Consider the following 16,817-nt stretch of genomic DNA (forward strand, 5'->3'; position numbering starts at 1 on the left):
AAGGCAAAGCCACGGCACGTCACGTGCTCTGCGCTGCTCCCCTGCCATGTGTGTGCAACGATCTAAACAAGGACCAGGCTGGAGCCACACGCAGAGGCAGAGACTAGTGGCTCTTTCTGGGCGTCTGCACCTGCAGTCCTTTGTGAAAGCCAAGGAATGAACCGCGCAGCAGCGCAGGGAATTGGAGGCAACTGCAGGCTCAGCAGGCTGCAGCAGCCCCGGCGGTGCCACATGGACAAATGCCAAGCCAAGCCGTAGGCGTGGGCGGTGCGGAAGCGGCTTGGTTGGAAAAGCGGAAAAAAAAGCCAAGCCAAAAGCCCATGAGAAAGCGGCTTTCGGGTGAGGGAGGGGAGAAACCGTGTGGGGACCATGGAAGTCATGCGGCGGGCCCCGCGCGGCGTGAGGAGGAGTACGAGTAAGCAGCAGTACACCAAGTCACCGCCACCGCCGCCGCCGTCGCCGCTCCGCAGCGCCCGCACGCATGGGGGTTCCTGGCGCGGCACATGGAGGGGCCGGGTCCGTCCCGGGGCGATCGCGGCCGTCCGTCCGTCCGTCGCGAGGAGTCCACGACACGACACGGAATGATGCGTGGATCGTGACGTCTCCGCCCGCGCGACCGTCCCTGGCCGTGCGCGGAAGTCGTGGGGTGAATATTCTATACGGCAGGGCCAGGGGGTGGTGCCGATCACATCGCCACTTTTGTAAGACGTGCTCGCCGTGCCGCGCCGCCCCGTACGTTGAGCGCGAGGTGGGCAGCGCGGGCTCGGTTCGATCGCCGCCTGCTTTGTCTCCACTTGTCTGCCTCGGCGAAGCGGATGATGGACCTGGACGCCGCGACGGCCGGCCGGGCCAGCGGCCATTCTTATGGGACGACGACGGGACTAGCCGGGTCAAGGTCAATGCAAGGGGCAGCGGGTCAACCGAACGTGGCCAATGCGGTACAGAGCGGCGCCCGGCGGCCCAGAATAACCGGACAAATTTGTGTTCGCTCCCTATGCATTACTTGGGGGGGGGGGGGGTGCGCTGGGACGTGAGCCGAGCTGGAGCACCAGCTGCCACCATGCATGGCATTTGCGCCTGGAACGGCAGGCAGACATGATGACCTGATCCTTGCACCCCCCCCCCCCCCCCCCCCCCCCCCCCCGGGCCCCGGAGAATGATTCATGCAACTTGTGCTTTTGGCAGCAGCAATGCGTCCAGACGACACCAGACACGGGACATCCAGTCGACAGAAGCAAGCCGATGAGGTACGCAGAGCAAGCATCATCAGGGCCAAGCCGTAGCGAAGGATCGGAGGAACGTACAACGCGGCCAGCGGGATGGATGGATGGGCGTGGGCCGGAATGCCGGATAGATGCGCCCTGACGGTGACCGACCACACAAGGCGCACCCGGGGGACACCCGTCACCCGACACGGACGCGTACGGCCACCCCGAGTGATGTCGTCGAAACCACCACCACCACCACCACCTGCAGTGCCGTGCTCTGCTGTGTACGCTAGCTCGTGCCCCGGGACCAGGAGTCGGGTTCGGTGCTCGCACTCGCACCGCGTGCATGGTCGCTGGTCGGCGCGAGCGAGACGTACCGTTCCGTCCGTCCGTCCGCCGTACACGTGCACGCTTCCTAGCTATACCTGCCGGCATTCCCCTGTGACTGGCATGCACCGCTGCTATGGCTGGGCGGCCCTCCGATCCCTGCTGTTGCAGTTGCACCACCCAGGAATTACTGCTGCTGCCAGCCTGCCGTGCCATTGACTGCTCCTGTCGCGCTGCCAGGAGCTCGCTATACACACTGCAGCGCAGTTGCTGCTCGTGAGTCGTGACTGATCTGAGGCGGCAACGGAATCACTGCGGTGTCTGTGCACCGTCCGTCGTCCGATCCGTCAGTTCCGGGACGGCCGGACAGGGCAAAGCGAAGCCCACATGGGATGCGGCTTCTTTAGCGTACATCCTAGCTGATGACAGTGATCGTTCTGGTCGCGGCGACAGTCCTGATGGCCCGTAACTTCGCGTTGTCGGTCACTGATGCGCATACGGTCATACTAGTATATATACAGGCCGCACATCAAAATATGGCTACAGCGTGTGCCACGCGTGTAGCAGCCTGGGTGTGGTGTGGGAGATGTTTTGGCGGCATGGATTGATCGCTCAGGCGTGTCAACTGCGTGCAGAGAGCTTCCTGTCAATGTGACTTAAACTCACCACTACACTTAGCGCAAGACATGTAGAGAATAGCAGCTTTGCAATTTCCTGCTGCCACTTTGGTTTCGCTACCCTGCTAAAAATCTCTCTTCCAGATCATCAGAGCACTGAGAGTACAGGGAGTACCGTTTTGTGCTAAAACAAAGACAAGGAAAAAAGAAGGGCCGCGTGGTCTTACATGGAAAGTGGATTCTAGGCCCAGTATTTTGTTCCTGGGAAGAATGCAGGTAGGCAATGTAAGGTGCTTCTTATCATGAAACGCATAGCACTCAAACCAAACACCTATCTACAGATTTACACAAACGCTCGGCGGGTCTATTTAGAAAAAATGGCATGCCTTGTAAGATAACGTCATGAAGTAGCACGCGTAATACCAGATACTTTGAATTGGTTTCCCCCATCAGTCATCCAACCTCATCCAGAAGTTACCAAGAAACAAAACTTGCCGCAGGATCACAGGATCGTTTGGCAGCGATTACAACAGTTGCGACACGCTGCTCCCTGAACTGCACGGACAGATCTATGTTGTACAACTCTTGTGTACCAAAACCCTATAGAAGACGGCGGTACAGAGGGGGAGGCGTCAACGATCATTTCGTTTAACAGGCTACAACATAATTCCCGCATGTTCTATAGACTACAGATGGCTAGTTACAAGATAACGCCACATACAGCAACTCATTCATACAATCATAACGGGTATCCTTCTCTCAAGGAATCACCCACTCTGGTACTGGGATTTACGCAGGCTTCTGGTTTTGGTCCACCGGCTGATTCTTTAGCTGAATATGGTTGGCAAAAAGAGTGTCAGTTTGAACTAAAACAATCATTGGGCAAAATTAGACAACTGGGTTTAGATTGATATAAATATTTACAAGTAAAATCCATAATTTGAGTAGTTGTTGTCTAGAAATATCCTAAACCAAAGTTCGACATAAATATCACAAGAGATCAGTAAAAACAACAATGTACTATAAACTGGTAATGTCTGTATTGCCGGAAGACTTCTGCTACACTAACATGGTGTTTTAACAGCATGAACATCATATGGTAGCTTTAACAGTTGAAAAGCATTAGCATAATGGTAATTCTAACCATCAACTATATCTATATGGCCCATTACCTACTATTTTCCAAAGACCCAGCCCCATTAAAGGCGTGACTGCTAGACTGGACGAGTGTGGCCTGCATGGATGAGAAGGCCAGGCCAAGATAAGGCAGGTTGAGTTGGTGCAAATGGCATTGTTTAAAAAAAAAAGTGCAACTGGCCTTGTTTGGTTTGATGTATCTATGGAGCTAGGCTTGAGAGAATCTGGTGTTCAGTAGGCTGTACAAAAGTGTTTATGCTTACCTTGCACTAATATAGGGTGGAGTTACCACCAGAGGCGGAACCATAGAAAAATGTGGGGGGGGGGGGGGGGGCGCAAGATGAACGAAATGCATGTATACAATACCTTCAAGAACTCACTCACTTTGAAATACCTACTATTACTATGGCTGAAGGAGTATATAAAAAAAAATCCAAGCCAAGGATACCTTTCAGTATCTGGGATCGATGCTACAGAGGGATGGAGATATCGATGCGGAGGTTAGCCATAGAATCAAAGCAGGGTGGATCAAATGGCGACAAGCTTCTAGCATTCTTTGTGACAAGAGGTACCACAAAAGCTAAAAGGCAAGTTCTATAGAACGGCGATTAGACCGGCTATGTTGTATGGAGCAGAATGTTGGCCTATAAAGATTCGACATGTTCAACAGCTGAGTGTTGCAGAAATGCGTATGTTGCGATGGATTTGCGGTCACACAAGAATGGACCGAGTTCAGAACGATGATATACGTGATCGCCTAGAGGTAACACCAATTGAAGAAAAGCTTGTCCAACATCGGTTGAGGTGGTTTGGCCATGTTCAAAGGAGACCTCCAGAGGCACTAGTGCATTGTGGAGTCCCAAGCCAAGCAAATAATATGAGGAGAGGTAGAGAAGATCGAAATTGACATGGGGGGAGGCAATAAAAAAGAGATTTGAAAGCTTGGGATATACCTAGAGATCTATGTTTGAATAGGAGTACTTGGAAAACAGCTATTGAAGTGCTTGAATCGTGACTTGGGGCTCTTGGTGGGGTTTCAACTCTAGCCTACCCCAACTTGCTTGGGATTGAAAGGCTACGATGTTGTTGTACGCCCCCCCCCCCCCCCCCCCCCCCCCCCCCCCCGCTACTTCTTAGGCTTTTTGTACAAACACCTTGCGAGCACAAACCGAGAAGGGAACATGGCAAATCGCAAAGAAGCCTCGCACGCATCTCGCCTCACTGGTGGACGTCTCGTGCACACTTGCCATGCTCGTCGATGCCGCGTGCACGCCGCCGCCCTCGAGGAGATAGAGGGCTTTCTTCACAGATGCCGTGGCAGGGTCCTCATCAAGATGGGTGTATGGCTGCACGACGGCCTCAGCAAGGCGCTCCCCAACGTCGCCATGCAAGCCTTCACCCAGAACCTGCAGCCACCCCAGACCCCAGTTGACCCTGGCAACACCGGCTCCATCCTATCTGCACTCCCCGAACTCCCCCTAGACAGCGGAGCTTGAGGTCCATGGAGCACTATGCCTGGCTCGGCCACTGCACAGTCAAGTGTAGAGGGTTGGGGTGGGATGCAACAAGAGAGAGGGAGGACCGGAGAAGGGAGCTCATGAGCAAGACAGCAAGTCATCCAGCATGGACAAGCGCTTGTGGAGGAGAAAAAACAACGCAAAAAGTGACGTGTGGTAACTCAATCATCCATCCATTGCACACTAGCGATCCTGGCACAGTAGAAACAGACCTTATTTGCATTTCCCCAGGAGCAGCATCTTTGCTGCTTTAAGGAGCATGCCAGCCTGGGCCGCAACCCCGTTCAGCCTACCAAACACCAGCTCATGCAGCCTGCAAGCCTGGCCCAGCTCCTGTCCAGCATACCAAGGCCCTAAGTGCGCTCAGAGATCCATGACTACTATGTTGTAAGGATCAAGCCCCCTACAGATTATACTATGTAGACAGTTGAAACAAACAGGCTAGCCCATGTCCAAATGTAACAGATTCAAGATATTCATTCCTTGCCTCTTACCAAATTTCATAGATTTCTCAGCCATGCAAGAAAAGGTCAATACTGTATTTTTTTTATTTATTCTAGAACCAGTAACAAAATACTTCTAAATAAAAATGGACTAGTTTGTAGGATCAGAACATACCATGTTTACAAACTTTAGCTGCTTTAGAACTTCACTAGTCTTCAACTCCTACAATGGAATACAAAATTCAGGAAACCAAGATAATTGATGAAAATGTCAACAGTATCTTGTGTACTGTTCGGTATTCTGTCTTACCCCAAACTTCAGGTCAGTTTTTCGGTATTTTTAATTTCGGTTTTTTTTAAGAATTGACACCATAAAATCTATCATATAATTGCCTACCCGATAATTCAAGTAACTGATTTTTCGGTTCGGGTGCCCGATGTACCCGAGCTACCAATGCACAATGGGACCTGGGGAGCTCAGAGGAGCTTGGGCCAGAGTTGCTGAGACAGGATGCCATGACGCTGTGTTGGAGTGGAGATGCCATGCTGCGGAACTAGGGGGTCGGCATTCTGTCTTAACCCAAATTTCAGGTCGGCTTTTTCGGTCCTTTTTAATTTGTGTTTTTACGAATTGGCACCGGAAAATGTATCACAAAATTGCCTGCCCGATAATTCAGGTAACCGATTTTTTGGCTCGGGTGCCCGATGAACCCGAGCTACCGATGCTCACTAGGACATGAGGAGCTTGGGCCGGAGTTGCCGAGATAGGATGCCACAACGCTGTGCTGGAGTGGAGATGCCATGCAGCGGAACCACCGCGTGGAGTTTCGAGCTCAATGCGCACCACTGTTGCAGTGCACAGGAGCGTCAAGCAAGGCCGCGAGAGCAGCAGCTCGTGGCAGCACGCTGGTTGTACTCCATGAGAGCACTTCTCATGGTTCTCAACGTGTGTCTCGTGCTCCACGAGGGCACTGTCGAGGGCTGGCCACCATCTTGTTCAAGGACACATGGCTTGGGCTGCATCTACTTTGGAAGTCTGCAGAGAGATTAAGTGAGAGGCCAGTGCCATGCCCGGGATGGTGGAGTGGCCCGTTGTAGCGCACCCATGCAAATGACAGAGGAACAGACAAGGACAGGAGATAATGAACGTGAAGGCTAACTGTATAAGGCTGCATCACGTGTGGATGGGAAGAGAAGTTAAGAGAATAAAGGGGAAGGGTTAGACTTTGGTCTGTTCGGTTACCGAAGGTATATGACCGAACTAGCTTAAGTAAATTCAGTCTTCCACCATCTGCATCCAAACAGATAACCAAAGACTGAAATTTCGGGTACTCCAGTCTCGTCTCGGTTTTTTCTGCCCACCCTGATGTATCACATTATGAACATGAATATAAACTAGACCAACCAGAGGTTTTGTAAACAGGATTCTGAGGTGCTTGCTAGACAACAACAACCACTAGGGCAGACTATCAAATATCAATCGTCTTTTATGGTATATTCAAAGAAAAACAAAAACCTCAATGTATTGGTTGAAGCAGAATCCTCAATACATACAGCCCTCTTGGCCTCTTATTGGTTCCATTTCATCCGAACCAGAGAAAGAATGGCAATATCAAAGATCTAAATTCCAGATATCTACTCAAGAGGGGAAAATAGCATAGTGCCACTGACAGAAAGAATGCACAGTGTAGTTTCTTACTCGAGCCATGTGTTAAATACTTATTAAGTGGTAACAAAATCAATTCTAGCTGTAGTTTCTTACTGCTCTTCGCTGTCCAACATATTGAGGGCCATATTAGGAATAAGGCAGCTGCTAGCTGCTAGAGCACCATTGTTTACAGAAATAGTGACTTTTTCATATTTAGCTTTACAATTATGCAAGCATTGTACCCACATGGGCTGGACACATAGTATGCAATATCTAAACCTGGCAATTGTATAAAAAAAAGGGCGTATCCAGTGCAGAGAGCTCCCGCTCTACAAGCTTGAATTCAAAGTTGGTCTTCTCAAGACAGTTTAATACCAGGCATTCAATCTTTACGCATCTTATCATGACAGATCTTTAGAATAACACGAGTGTGGAATTGGCAAAGAAAACTACAGTTCAAAAGTGATTTTGTAACAATTTGAGCAACTAAACATTGCTGTAAAATAACAGATCTCTTTCTTTACCAAGATAGTCATTGTATAGTTGGCTATAATAAGACAAAATAATTAAAATTTGAAACTGTCATAAAAACATTATGTCATGCAAGTTAGGGTAACAAGAAACAAGTACCAAATCATCAAATGCATGGCTCAAATTAGGGTACTATACCACCCCTTTCTTTCTTTACCAAGATAGTCATTGGATAGCTGGATATAATAAGAAACAAAATAATTAAAATTTGAAATTCCCATAAAATTGTCATGCAAGTTAGGGTAATAAGAAACAAGTATCCAATCATCAACTGCATGGCTCAAATTAGGGTACTATACCACCCTGCGCATGTAAGCTTAACCGAGGCAGATGCTTTACACATTAAGTAAATACTGTAACAAAATAAGTAAAACATTACCTGTGGAACAGCACAATCAGCATGGGCTGGATCCCAAAGAAGACAACAAAAACAATCCCAATCATCTGACTGTACAACATATAGGGGTGCCCTGCAGGATATTCCACAAGAACAAAATATTTACAGTGTACCTTCTATAAATGCATAAGATATAGTCAAGGAAAAGTTAACTTATGCTGGCATAACTTCCACATTTTTCAGTCAAACTAAAAGAATAAACTACCTCTGCCGGAGCGAAGAAAGAAGAAACACAGCAAAAAAACAAAAAGGTTTATGCTCCACAAAAGGCAAGAGCATAATTTAATTTTCAGTTACCTCTAGTTCTACAACCAATATGATCTGGTAAATTGTACTATACAACATGCATGCTAAATTTTTCACATTTTAAAAGTGATCAAGATAACTCGAATGACAGTTCTGGTGGCATTTTTGCAATTTTCTAGTGGGATGTTTTGCACTCACAGTTTAAAGCAGTAGCAAATTAGCAATTGCCCACAAAAAATTAATATGTTCCATAAATGGACCAAGTCCCAGCTAACCATGTTTTGTCCAGCTTCTACCAATTTCCCAGATGAAATCACTACTAGTCACATTGTAGTAATTTAGAATCCTCCTTTAATTAGATTAAGGGATCCTCCAATTGGAAATGATAACAGAATGCATAAGTCATTATAAGGAATTCTAATAAATAAATGATGGGAAAGGATAAATTATAAAGCTCCCAACATTCATTGAGTCATAACCCATGGAAAAAATGTTGCTGAAATGGGAATTCTGAATTAAAATTATCTTAGATTTGAGTTGTTACATTCTATTTAAAGAAAATAAATAAATACTAACCCAGATAAATATATATCTAGAAACTCATAAAACAGAAAAATTATGTACCTTCTCCATTTTCCACAGACAACTTGCTTGTCCGAATCTCCTGGATTCAAGATCTCACGGCATTGGATCCAATTACCAATGGAAGAATGACTTTGATTACTCATTTTGCACAACTACACAAACAAAAAACAAGCTTAAGAGACATTTTATGGGGAACGCTAGTAATTTAATGGTAAAATCTTACATTAAATGTAGTTAGTTCTGCAGAACCAAATTCACAGGGCTCGTCAAAATAACCATCACTGCTGCAGAAATAATTAAAAATATATAAACATGAGCATTGCTAATTAATGAAAGGGTCCAGAGACAATGACAGTATGAAACAACAAAACTAACATACGACATGATAACTTATCACAAATTACATAAAGGGCGTACCCAGTGCAGAGAGATCCCACTCTGTGCGGGGTCTGGAGAAGGGTGTTAGTGGCAAGCCTTACCCTCGCCTGTGCAATGCGAGGAGACCGCGACTCAAACCCGGGACCTTCCGGTCACAGGCGGTAAGACTCTACCGCTTGCACCAGGCCCGCCCTTCCAAATTAAAGTAGACTAGTAGAGTGGCATACATAAACCATCTATGTGAAGCTCATACACTGAACGCTGCACCATTAAAGAATTGGTTTTTGAATCTAAGGACAGGTAATCAATGTTTGAAAAGAAAAAAAAAGATCTTATGCCTATCAAGGTGCATCCTAAATCAATGCTAAAAAATTGTATAGATGCTAGTCCGATAAGCTATATCATAAGTTTGGCAAACACCAGAACGAACTGATTTCACCATCAATCAAACTAACATGTCATAACTGTACACGCAAATGTTCAGTTGTTGCTTAGCCCTACTCACCTAAGAGCATGTACACCTGTCCCTTGATTTAGGTACTAACGGTAGTTATCTAGTATTTTTCTCCCTTAGCAGCCTCTTAAAGGCGCTAGGATAAAAAAGGGCGTACCCAGTGCAGAGAGCTCCCGCTCTGTGCGGGGTCTGGGGAAGGGTGTCAGTGGCAAGCCTTACCCCCGCCTGTGCAATGCGAGGAGACCGCGACTCGAACCCGGAACCTTCCGGTCACAGGCGGTAAGACTCTACCGCTTGCACCAGGCCCGCCCTTCCTCTTAAAGGCGCTAGGATGCCTTAAAATATTTGTTCTTTGATTGAGGAAGTATCAAGTGCACAAGAGTATATTGGTGCACATGTGCACAAACGCGATCTCACCCCTTGGATTCAATCTAATAAATGGCTCAGGAGGGAGATAGGAATCCCCTCATCCCTGGGACATTCACATTGGATGCAACAAGTTATAGTAAGTTTGCACACTTTACACTGTTTGTGCACCAGATGCTTCCCCTTAATTTTAACTAAAACTTAAGTTAGGACCGGTGCAAATGTTAGCATCAATGCCATGAACTCATAGTACCAGTGCTAATTCATTTCTCTCCCATTGATTATCCTTAGCACCAATGGACATACATGCGCTAATGTTGTCTGACTGTTTTAGTTCATTTTTACATTTTCCAATTATATTATATTTATTATAAAAAATAAAGTATAACCCTTAAATCTGTTGTTTTATACTATTAATTATGTTTTAAATGATTTAACCGATCAGTGATGATAAAGCATCCAATACTGTAGGTCAGAAACGGCACGTACTTCGACAATATGCAAAGATAGAAATGGCATTGAAAAAAGGTAGCATATAAAGTTCCAATATTAAAACGCTGATCATATCTTCTAAATAGAAAGTAACATTGTTCCTTTTGAGAGAATGGTACAAGTAGCTATCAGATAGAATAGATAACTACAGAAAAAAAAAACTCCCTCCGTCCTGAATACAAGGTATCCAAGCAATTTTAGAACCAAATAAAGAGTGGCAAAACACTAACTTACCCCCTCACTAATTAGTTAGTTTGGTTGTCAATTTGCTTAATTTTCTAGTAATGCATGGTTTAACTTAAGGAAAAAACATATTCAATTCTGGAACAGAGGGAGTAGATCATAGTGGTCATGATAATTAAAAAAATTAAAAGCGAACAAATATTGTTAGGAAACTAGCAATCTTCAGAAAGTGAATTTTGACACAACCAAATTTACATGACCCAATTCCATAATTAGTCTTGCATAAATAACCACACCTGGACGATGGACCAGACCATTCTGGCACCTCTGCCTGAAAATCTCTACCAATTCGAACCCCAGTAACATATGGTTCAGCATCCTTCAGCATGCACTCTATGTGACTCATCCCATGAGGCCTTGGGTTAGTATTCCTGGAAGGCTTGATCCTGCCCTCTGAGAGTTTCCCATAGAGACTCTTGGGTTTCTTACACAAGCATGGAGCGCAATACCATTCATCAGTAGGTAGCTCCTTGATACAAGGGATGCAGCAAGACAAATGAAATGCTGCTTCACAAGAATCACATATCAGCATCTTCAACGAATGCTCCAAGCAGCCACAATTATTGCATGCCAACAAAGGGTTAGCATCATTGTCAGTGAATTCCTCTTTATGTGTCATTCTTGTTCTTGATTCATTTATAAGTCCATCTTTCATCAGTATGGCAATGCAAAGATCCCTTGGTGAAACATGCTCAGTAATTGATTCTGTAGTGCCGATATTCGATGAGGCACATTCAGCAGCGTTCTTTTTGCCTAGAATCATGGAAGATGGAGACATACTTGAAACGAAGCATCTATCATTCGTACCAGAATTTGGCTCCAATGAAACATCAGCAGGCTCCTCACAATCTAGGATAGGACCTGCCATACCTGCTGTTGAATTTAAAAGCAATGCCTCTGAGGAGATAATAGGTAGCAGTGATGACGACTGATCATCAGAAATTGTGCAACTTTGTGTTGCCATTTCTTTAGCCTCTTCATATGCTATAGGAGAATTTGAATCCTTATCCATCTTCCTTCTTTTATAAACATTGCCATCCTTCTTTTGTGAAGATAGGGAGCACATTGTGTTCGCAGTGTGTAAACCAAAACAGCTTGTAGGTGAAGGGACTGGCTCTGCTAAGGATGATTTGCACTCTCCATTTTCATGTGAAGATAGTTCTCTGTAGCTATCTGAAGGGCATGCACTCCATTTTGGAGTCATCTGTTACAGCACATGTAACACCATGCAACAGCTGTTCAGAATTCAAATAAAATCAAAACACGAATAAGAAAACAAACTCATAGGGTCTGATTGGTTCCTTGCATTAGTATTGCATTGTATTAGGGGTTATGAAGCATATCCTTAACCTGCATAAGGCTATGCAATTATTTGTTGTTTGGCTCGTCTCAATAAGAAATTGTAAGTGTTGTGCATGTGATTGATTTCCTGCATAAGTGGTCATAGTCTTGGGCTGCAGAGCGGATCATGGAGGGAGGGTGCGTGGCTGGATACGCAGGATTTGGCCGAATTATGAGATGCAGGCTGGGCTTGCTTTGAGGACAGTGCTAGACTGCTATGCATATGAGCTTCTGCATGTAACCAAACATGGGCAAATTGCACTACGGGGCTATGGATAAGGGGTTGTGCAGGAACTCATATGCCACGAGTTATACCTATCTGTTGCTGTATGTTGCTCAATGAGCTAATCCTCAAACATAAGGAAGTTCCTGGATGATGGACAGAAATATAAATAATTAAGATAAGATTAAAAGTGGGTAATTTACTACTTGGTCAGGAAAAAACAAATCAGTAACAGTATTACCAATATCAGTAAAGGGTATGCTAAAAGGTTTCTGTCATGTAACCGCCAGAGTCTTCACAGTTATACCTATTTCTGAAATAATACAAAGAAACACAAACAATAAGACTATAATTCTATCCACAGGCTGACAGGCTTTAATCTTTCAAGAGCTTTCCTGAAAATTCAAAAGGATCCTATTATATAGACAATCAGGAAGCCAGGGTACAGAATAAACAGATCCATCCCCGCAACAAAATTCAGTCATGCTAATAACTAGTGTATGCAGTATGGTAAAACAATGTTGCACAGTGTCCTTAAGGCCAGGCAATGGATCGGCAGTGCAGGCTAGCAAGACTGAACAAACATAGGAGTTTCACTACCAGTTATGGCTAAAGAAATGCAGGAACTGTCAAAATGAGTCATTACGATAGTATTTTGGCACATATAAGTCACAGTCAGACATCTCAACTCGAATTGTACAGGGTTCAGTCAACACTAAAAAAAACTATACAGACACAGCTGTACACGTCAAAGGAGGGAATTAAAAAGCAGGGCAAACCTCTATTTACACTCAAACTGATATATGTTCCTCCTATCTTTCAGTTTTGATCTGAATTCCGGGCATCACCAGAGAAGTAGCAACAGATCTGACACAAAAAGGGGACATTGCTGAGATATCAACTGATCCTAGATGCAAAATTAAACTATGTATGACAAAATGATCTCAGATCTGGTAAGATCTCTAATCAGCAAAGAGAGGAGGTAGGGATAGAAGATCACGTATGGATAAGAGGAACAGGGTCACGAGGGAGGGTAAGCAGGGGCTGGGTAGGGAGCTTAGAGATGGTGTGGGAAATTATGGAGGGATAAGGTATGAAGAGGATTGAGGAAGTTATTAAGGCGGGAAACGTATGGTAAATAGACCATCCACTTCATACCACCTAGGCACTTATGGCACAAAGGGTCAAAGGGAGGTGGCACCATACACAACCAATTTGTATTTTAAAAGCACATACATAAATATCAGCCAGAAAAGGAAAATATGAGTATAAAATTATAAATGAGCTGTTACCACAGTCAGGCAATCAACCAACTAAAGCTCAATCCCAAATTAAACAGCCCATCAAGCACCTCCATTCACATCATCCCCATGCCCTAGCGAAAAATGCAGCCCCTATCCTCATGCTGTTTCCGATCTATCATCCATGGTAGGCCATATCCACATGTCAAGTGCTATCATCCACAGAAGCTAATCCCCAGTTACGTTCGACACAAACCGTGCACCTATCTTGCGCCGAGATTAACAATGTCTTCAAACGGAGTGAAATGAGCTTCCACTTGACCCACATCACCTAGGAGTACCATCGAATGCGCCCAAAATGATTTCTGAGACTATAGTATGTTCGGCACAAACCGTGCACCTATCTTGCATCGAGATTAACCTGAAGGTCGTGTATAAGAAGGGGATAGATATAGTTATCATTAAAATACAAATTGATCTGAATTCCGGGCATCACCAGAGAAGTAGCAACAGATCTGACACAAAAAGGGGACATTGCTGAGACATCAACTGATCCTAGATGCAAAATTAAACTATGTATGACAAAATGATCTCAGATCTGGTAAGATCTCTAATCAGCAAAGAGAGGAGGTAGGGATAGAAGATCACGTATGGATAAGAGGAACAGGGTCACGAGGGAGGGTAAGCAGGGGCTGGGTAGGGAGCTTAGAGATGGTGTGGGAAATTATGGAGGGATAAGGTATGAAGAGGATTGAGGAAGTTATTAAGGCGGGAAACGTATGGTAAATAGACCATCCACTTCATACCACCTAGGCACTTATGGCACAAAGGGTCAAAGGGAGGTGGCACCATACACAACCAATTTGTATTTTAAAAGCACATACATAAATATCAGCCAGAAAAGGAAAATATGAGTATAAAATTATAAATGAGCTGTTACCACAGTCAGGCAATCAACCAACTAAAGCTCAATCCCAAATTAAACAGCCCATCAAGCACCTCCATTCACATCATCCCCATGCCCTAGCGAAAAATGCAGCCCCTATCCTCATGCTGTTTCCGATCTATCATCCATGGTAGGCCATATCCACATGTCAAGTGCTATCATCCACAGAAGCTAATCCCCAGTTACGTTCGACACAAACCGTGCACCTATCTTGCGCCGAGATTAACAATGTCTTCAAACGGAGTGAAATGAGCTTCCACTTGACCCACATCACCTAGGAGTACCATCGAATGCGCCCAAAATGATTTCTGAGACTATAGTATGTTCGGCACAAACCGTGCACCTATCTTGCATCGAGATTAACCTGAAGGTCGTGTATAAGAAGGGGATAGATATAGTTATCATTAAAATACAAAAGCTAGTCTAGGAACTGAAAAATCATGAGTTTTCTGAAATGTGAATCATTACAGAAAAATTGTTCATGATTTGACCAAGTATATTCACACTATCCTTTAAAGTCCTAATAAAGCAACAAATTAACTGTTCTCCGTAACTGTCCTATAAGCAACTGATTCAAAGCAAGAGCATGCACATTTGTAATTTTGCATTAAGAACATTACACTATTGCTGGCTCATCAGGCAACTGGTGCTAAAAAATGGCATCCATAGGAAGAGCTTCAGCACTACAAGGTGGATGACCTCCACTTTTACTGCCTATGCTGCCGAACACCTAGGCAGCCGTTCGGGTGGCAAGGCAGACACATGGATGAGGTCAAGTTGACCTTAGCTGCAGAGAACTACGACCATTACTGTCATTCTCACCTCTCTCTCATTTTAGACCACTTCTCCACCTTCGTCTGTCACCTCCATCTTCCCCTTACTTCCACCACCACCACCACCTCGTCTTCCATGCACCCTCTTCTTCACCTCTCTCTCCTTTACCATCCATATACCGGGTCACACAGTCGCAACCTAGGCAACCTAGGAACTAGGCACCCCCCATTACGGACTAGGCAACCTAACAACACTTGTAATTATATCAGATCCGAATACAAATTGTCAGTTAGGGTTTGGGTGCTTGGTTTCGCGCAGCAGGAAGGAAGAACAAGGGGAAGGCGTACCTGGTGGTGCTCGTCGCCGGCGAAGGGCACCTGACTTATGGCGGAAGCGACCTGGGCCCGAAGAAGACCTGGGTCCTGGCGTAGGCGTCGCCGAGAAATGGAGAGCGAGCGCGCAAGCTGGGTAACGGAAGAAGAAAAGGGAGAGCTGCTCACCGGGGTTCGTGGGGAAAAAATCGGTCCCAAACTGTTTTTGCCTTGGTTAATGCTAAAGACGGAGACTATGCTCTTGAATTTTATTAAAAAAAAAAAAAAAAAGTCCCAGCCTTGGCCACCTGCAGCACATTCACGACACATGTAAACATCTGCTGTAGATCCACGACACGAATGTAAACAACTATTTAGGTCTTGTTTGTAGATACGTATTTATTTCAATTCCCGTGCCACTTCAACACACGTGGATTGACATGGATATATACGCATCCAATCAAGATCTTAGTAGAGAGTGAATTTAGAAAAAGCTTTGTCAAGTAGATTGTTTAGTAAGAAGTTACTCCCTCTCTCCTCGTATAGTAGGCGCATTTTAAGTGTCCGTGTATACAGGGCGCTCGTCTGTTCGGGAGCTGGAGCATTTAACGCTGGCGGCTGAATTTCTCCAGCTACTGGTCTGCCCGTTAGTTCTAGACGTTACTCGCTCATGGAGCCATAGAGCTGAGTATATTTAGGGTGTATTTGATATTGGGCTCGACAGCCTACCTGGGGCTACAACTCCCCCTGTTTGATGTCTTGGGCCCACTGTCGGACCAGGCCCGGCGCGTGCAAAAGTCCTCTCTTCTGGCTCTAGAAAAACGAAGCTCAACTTCGTTTTTTGGCAGCCCGGCTCACTTCAGCGCCCCTCCCGACGTCGAGTCACCTCCTCGGCGTGGGTGAAGCGCTCACGGTCTCACCCACCGCTCCCGTCCTTCGTCACCGACACCGGCACCGCTTCGCGCTCGCACCCCGCCCTGCTCAGCCATCGCGAGCAGGTCCGCAGACCCTTCTTCTCCCCCTCGTACTGCTCTGCTGCCTCTGCTGTATGGCCTCATCGACGAGCCGGATGGCCTCCTAGATGACGCGGGATGAGGACGGACTCCCAGATGACGCGGTCCTCATCGATGAGCCCGACGACCTCCTAGGCGCAGCTGGTCCACGACGGACACGAAGGCGGCGAGCTCGGCGATGAGGTGCGGGTTGGGGAGCGCAGAGGCATCCCAGAGTAGGAGGAGGAGGTACTCGGAAGAGGCGTCGATGAGCAGGTTGCGTCCGAAGGCTAGGTGCCATACGAACGCTGCGAGGAGCTTGTTGCAGAGGATGGATGCGGCCCGCGCGAGGAGGATCTTGAGCCATGGCAGTAGTGCCCTACCCCGAAGCCACAACACA

At 45.9% G+C, this 16,817-nt stretch overlaps 1 protein-coding gene across 7 annotated transcripts; it reads right to left on the reverse strand.

Annotated features, from left to right (window-relative positions):
• Positions 1 to 2,579: 2,579 nt before the first annotated feature.
• LOC136450023 (uncharacterized) lies at positions 2,580 to 15,659 on the reverse strand. Of its 7 annotated transcripts, none has more exons than XM_066450314.1 (10): positions 15,462 to 15,659; positions 12,933 to 13,020; positions 12,395 to 12,466; positions 12,246 to 12,299; positions 10,826 to 11,793; positions 8,880 to 8,937; positions 8,696 to 8,808; positions 7,808 to 7,898; positions 5,425 to 5,472; positions 2,580 to 2,983 (listed from the first exon to the last, which is right to left on the reverse strand). In XM_066450314.1, exons 5-10 carry the CDS (start codon positions 11,791 to 11,793, stop codon positions 2,942 to 2,944), a joined length of 1,320 nt encoding a protein of 439 aa, XP_066306411.1. In that variant the 5' UTR covers positions 12,246 to 12,299; positions 12,395 to 12,466; positions 12,933 to 13,020; positions 15,462 to 15,659; the 3' UTR covers positions 2,580 to 2,941. The 7 variants fall into 7 exon arrangements, with proteins under 7 accessions (XP_066306411.1, XP_066306376.1, XP_066306384.1 ...); XM_066450279.1 differs by having other exon boundaries at positions 8,880 to 8,940; XM_066450287.1 differs by lacking the exon at positions 12,933 to 13,020 and having other exon boundaries at positions 8,880 to 8,940.
• Positions 15,660 to 16,817: the final 1,158 nt, after the last annotated feature.

Source organism: Miscanthus floridulus, chromosome 1 (assembly GCF_019320115.1).
Source record: "Miscanthus floridulus cultivar M001 chromosome 1, ASM1932011v1, whole genome shotgun sequence".
In the NCBI taxonomy this organism is placed as follows: Eukaryota; Viridiplantae; Streptophyta; class Magnoliopsida; order Poales; family Poaceae; genus Miscanthus; species Miscanthus floridulus.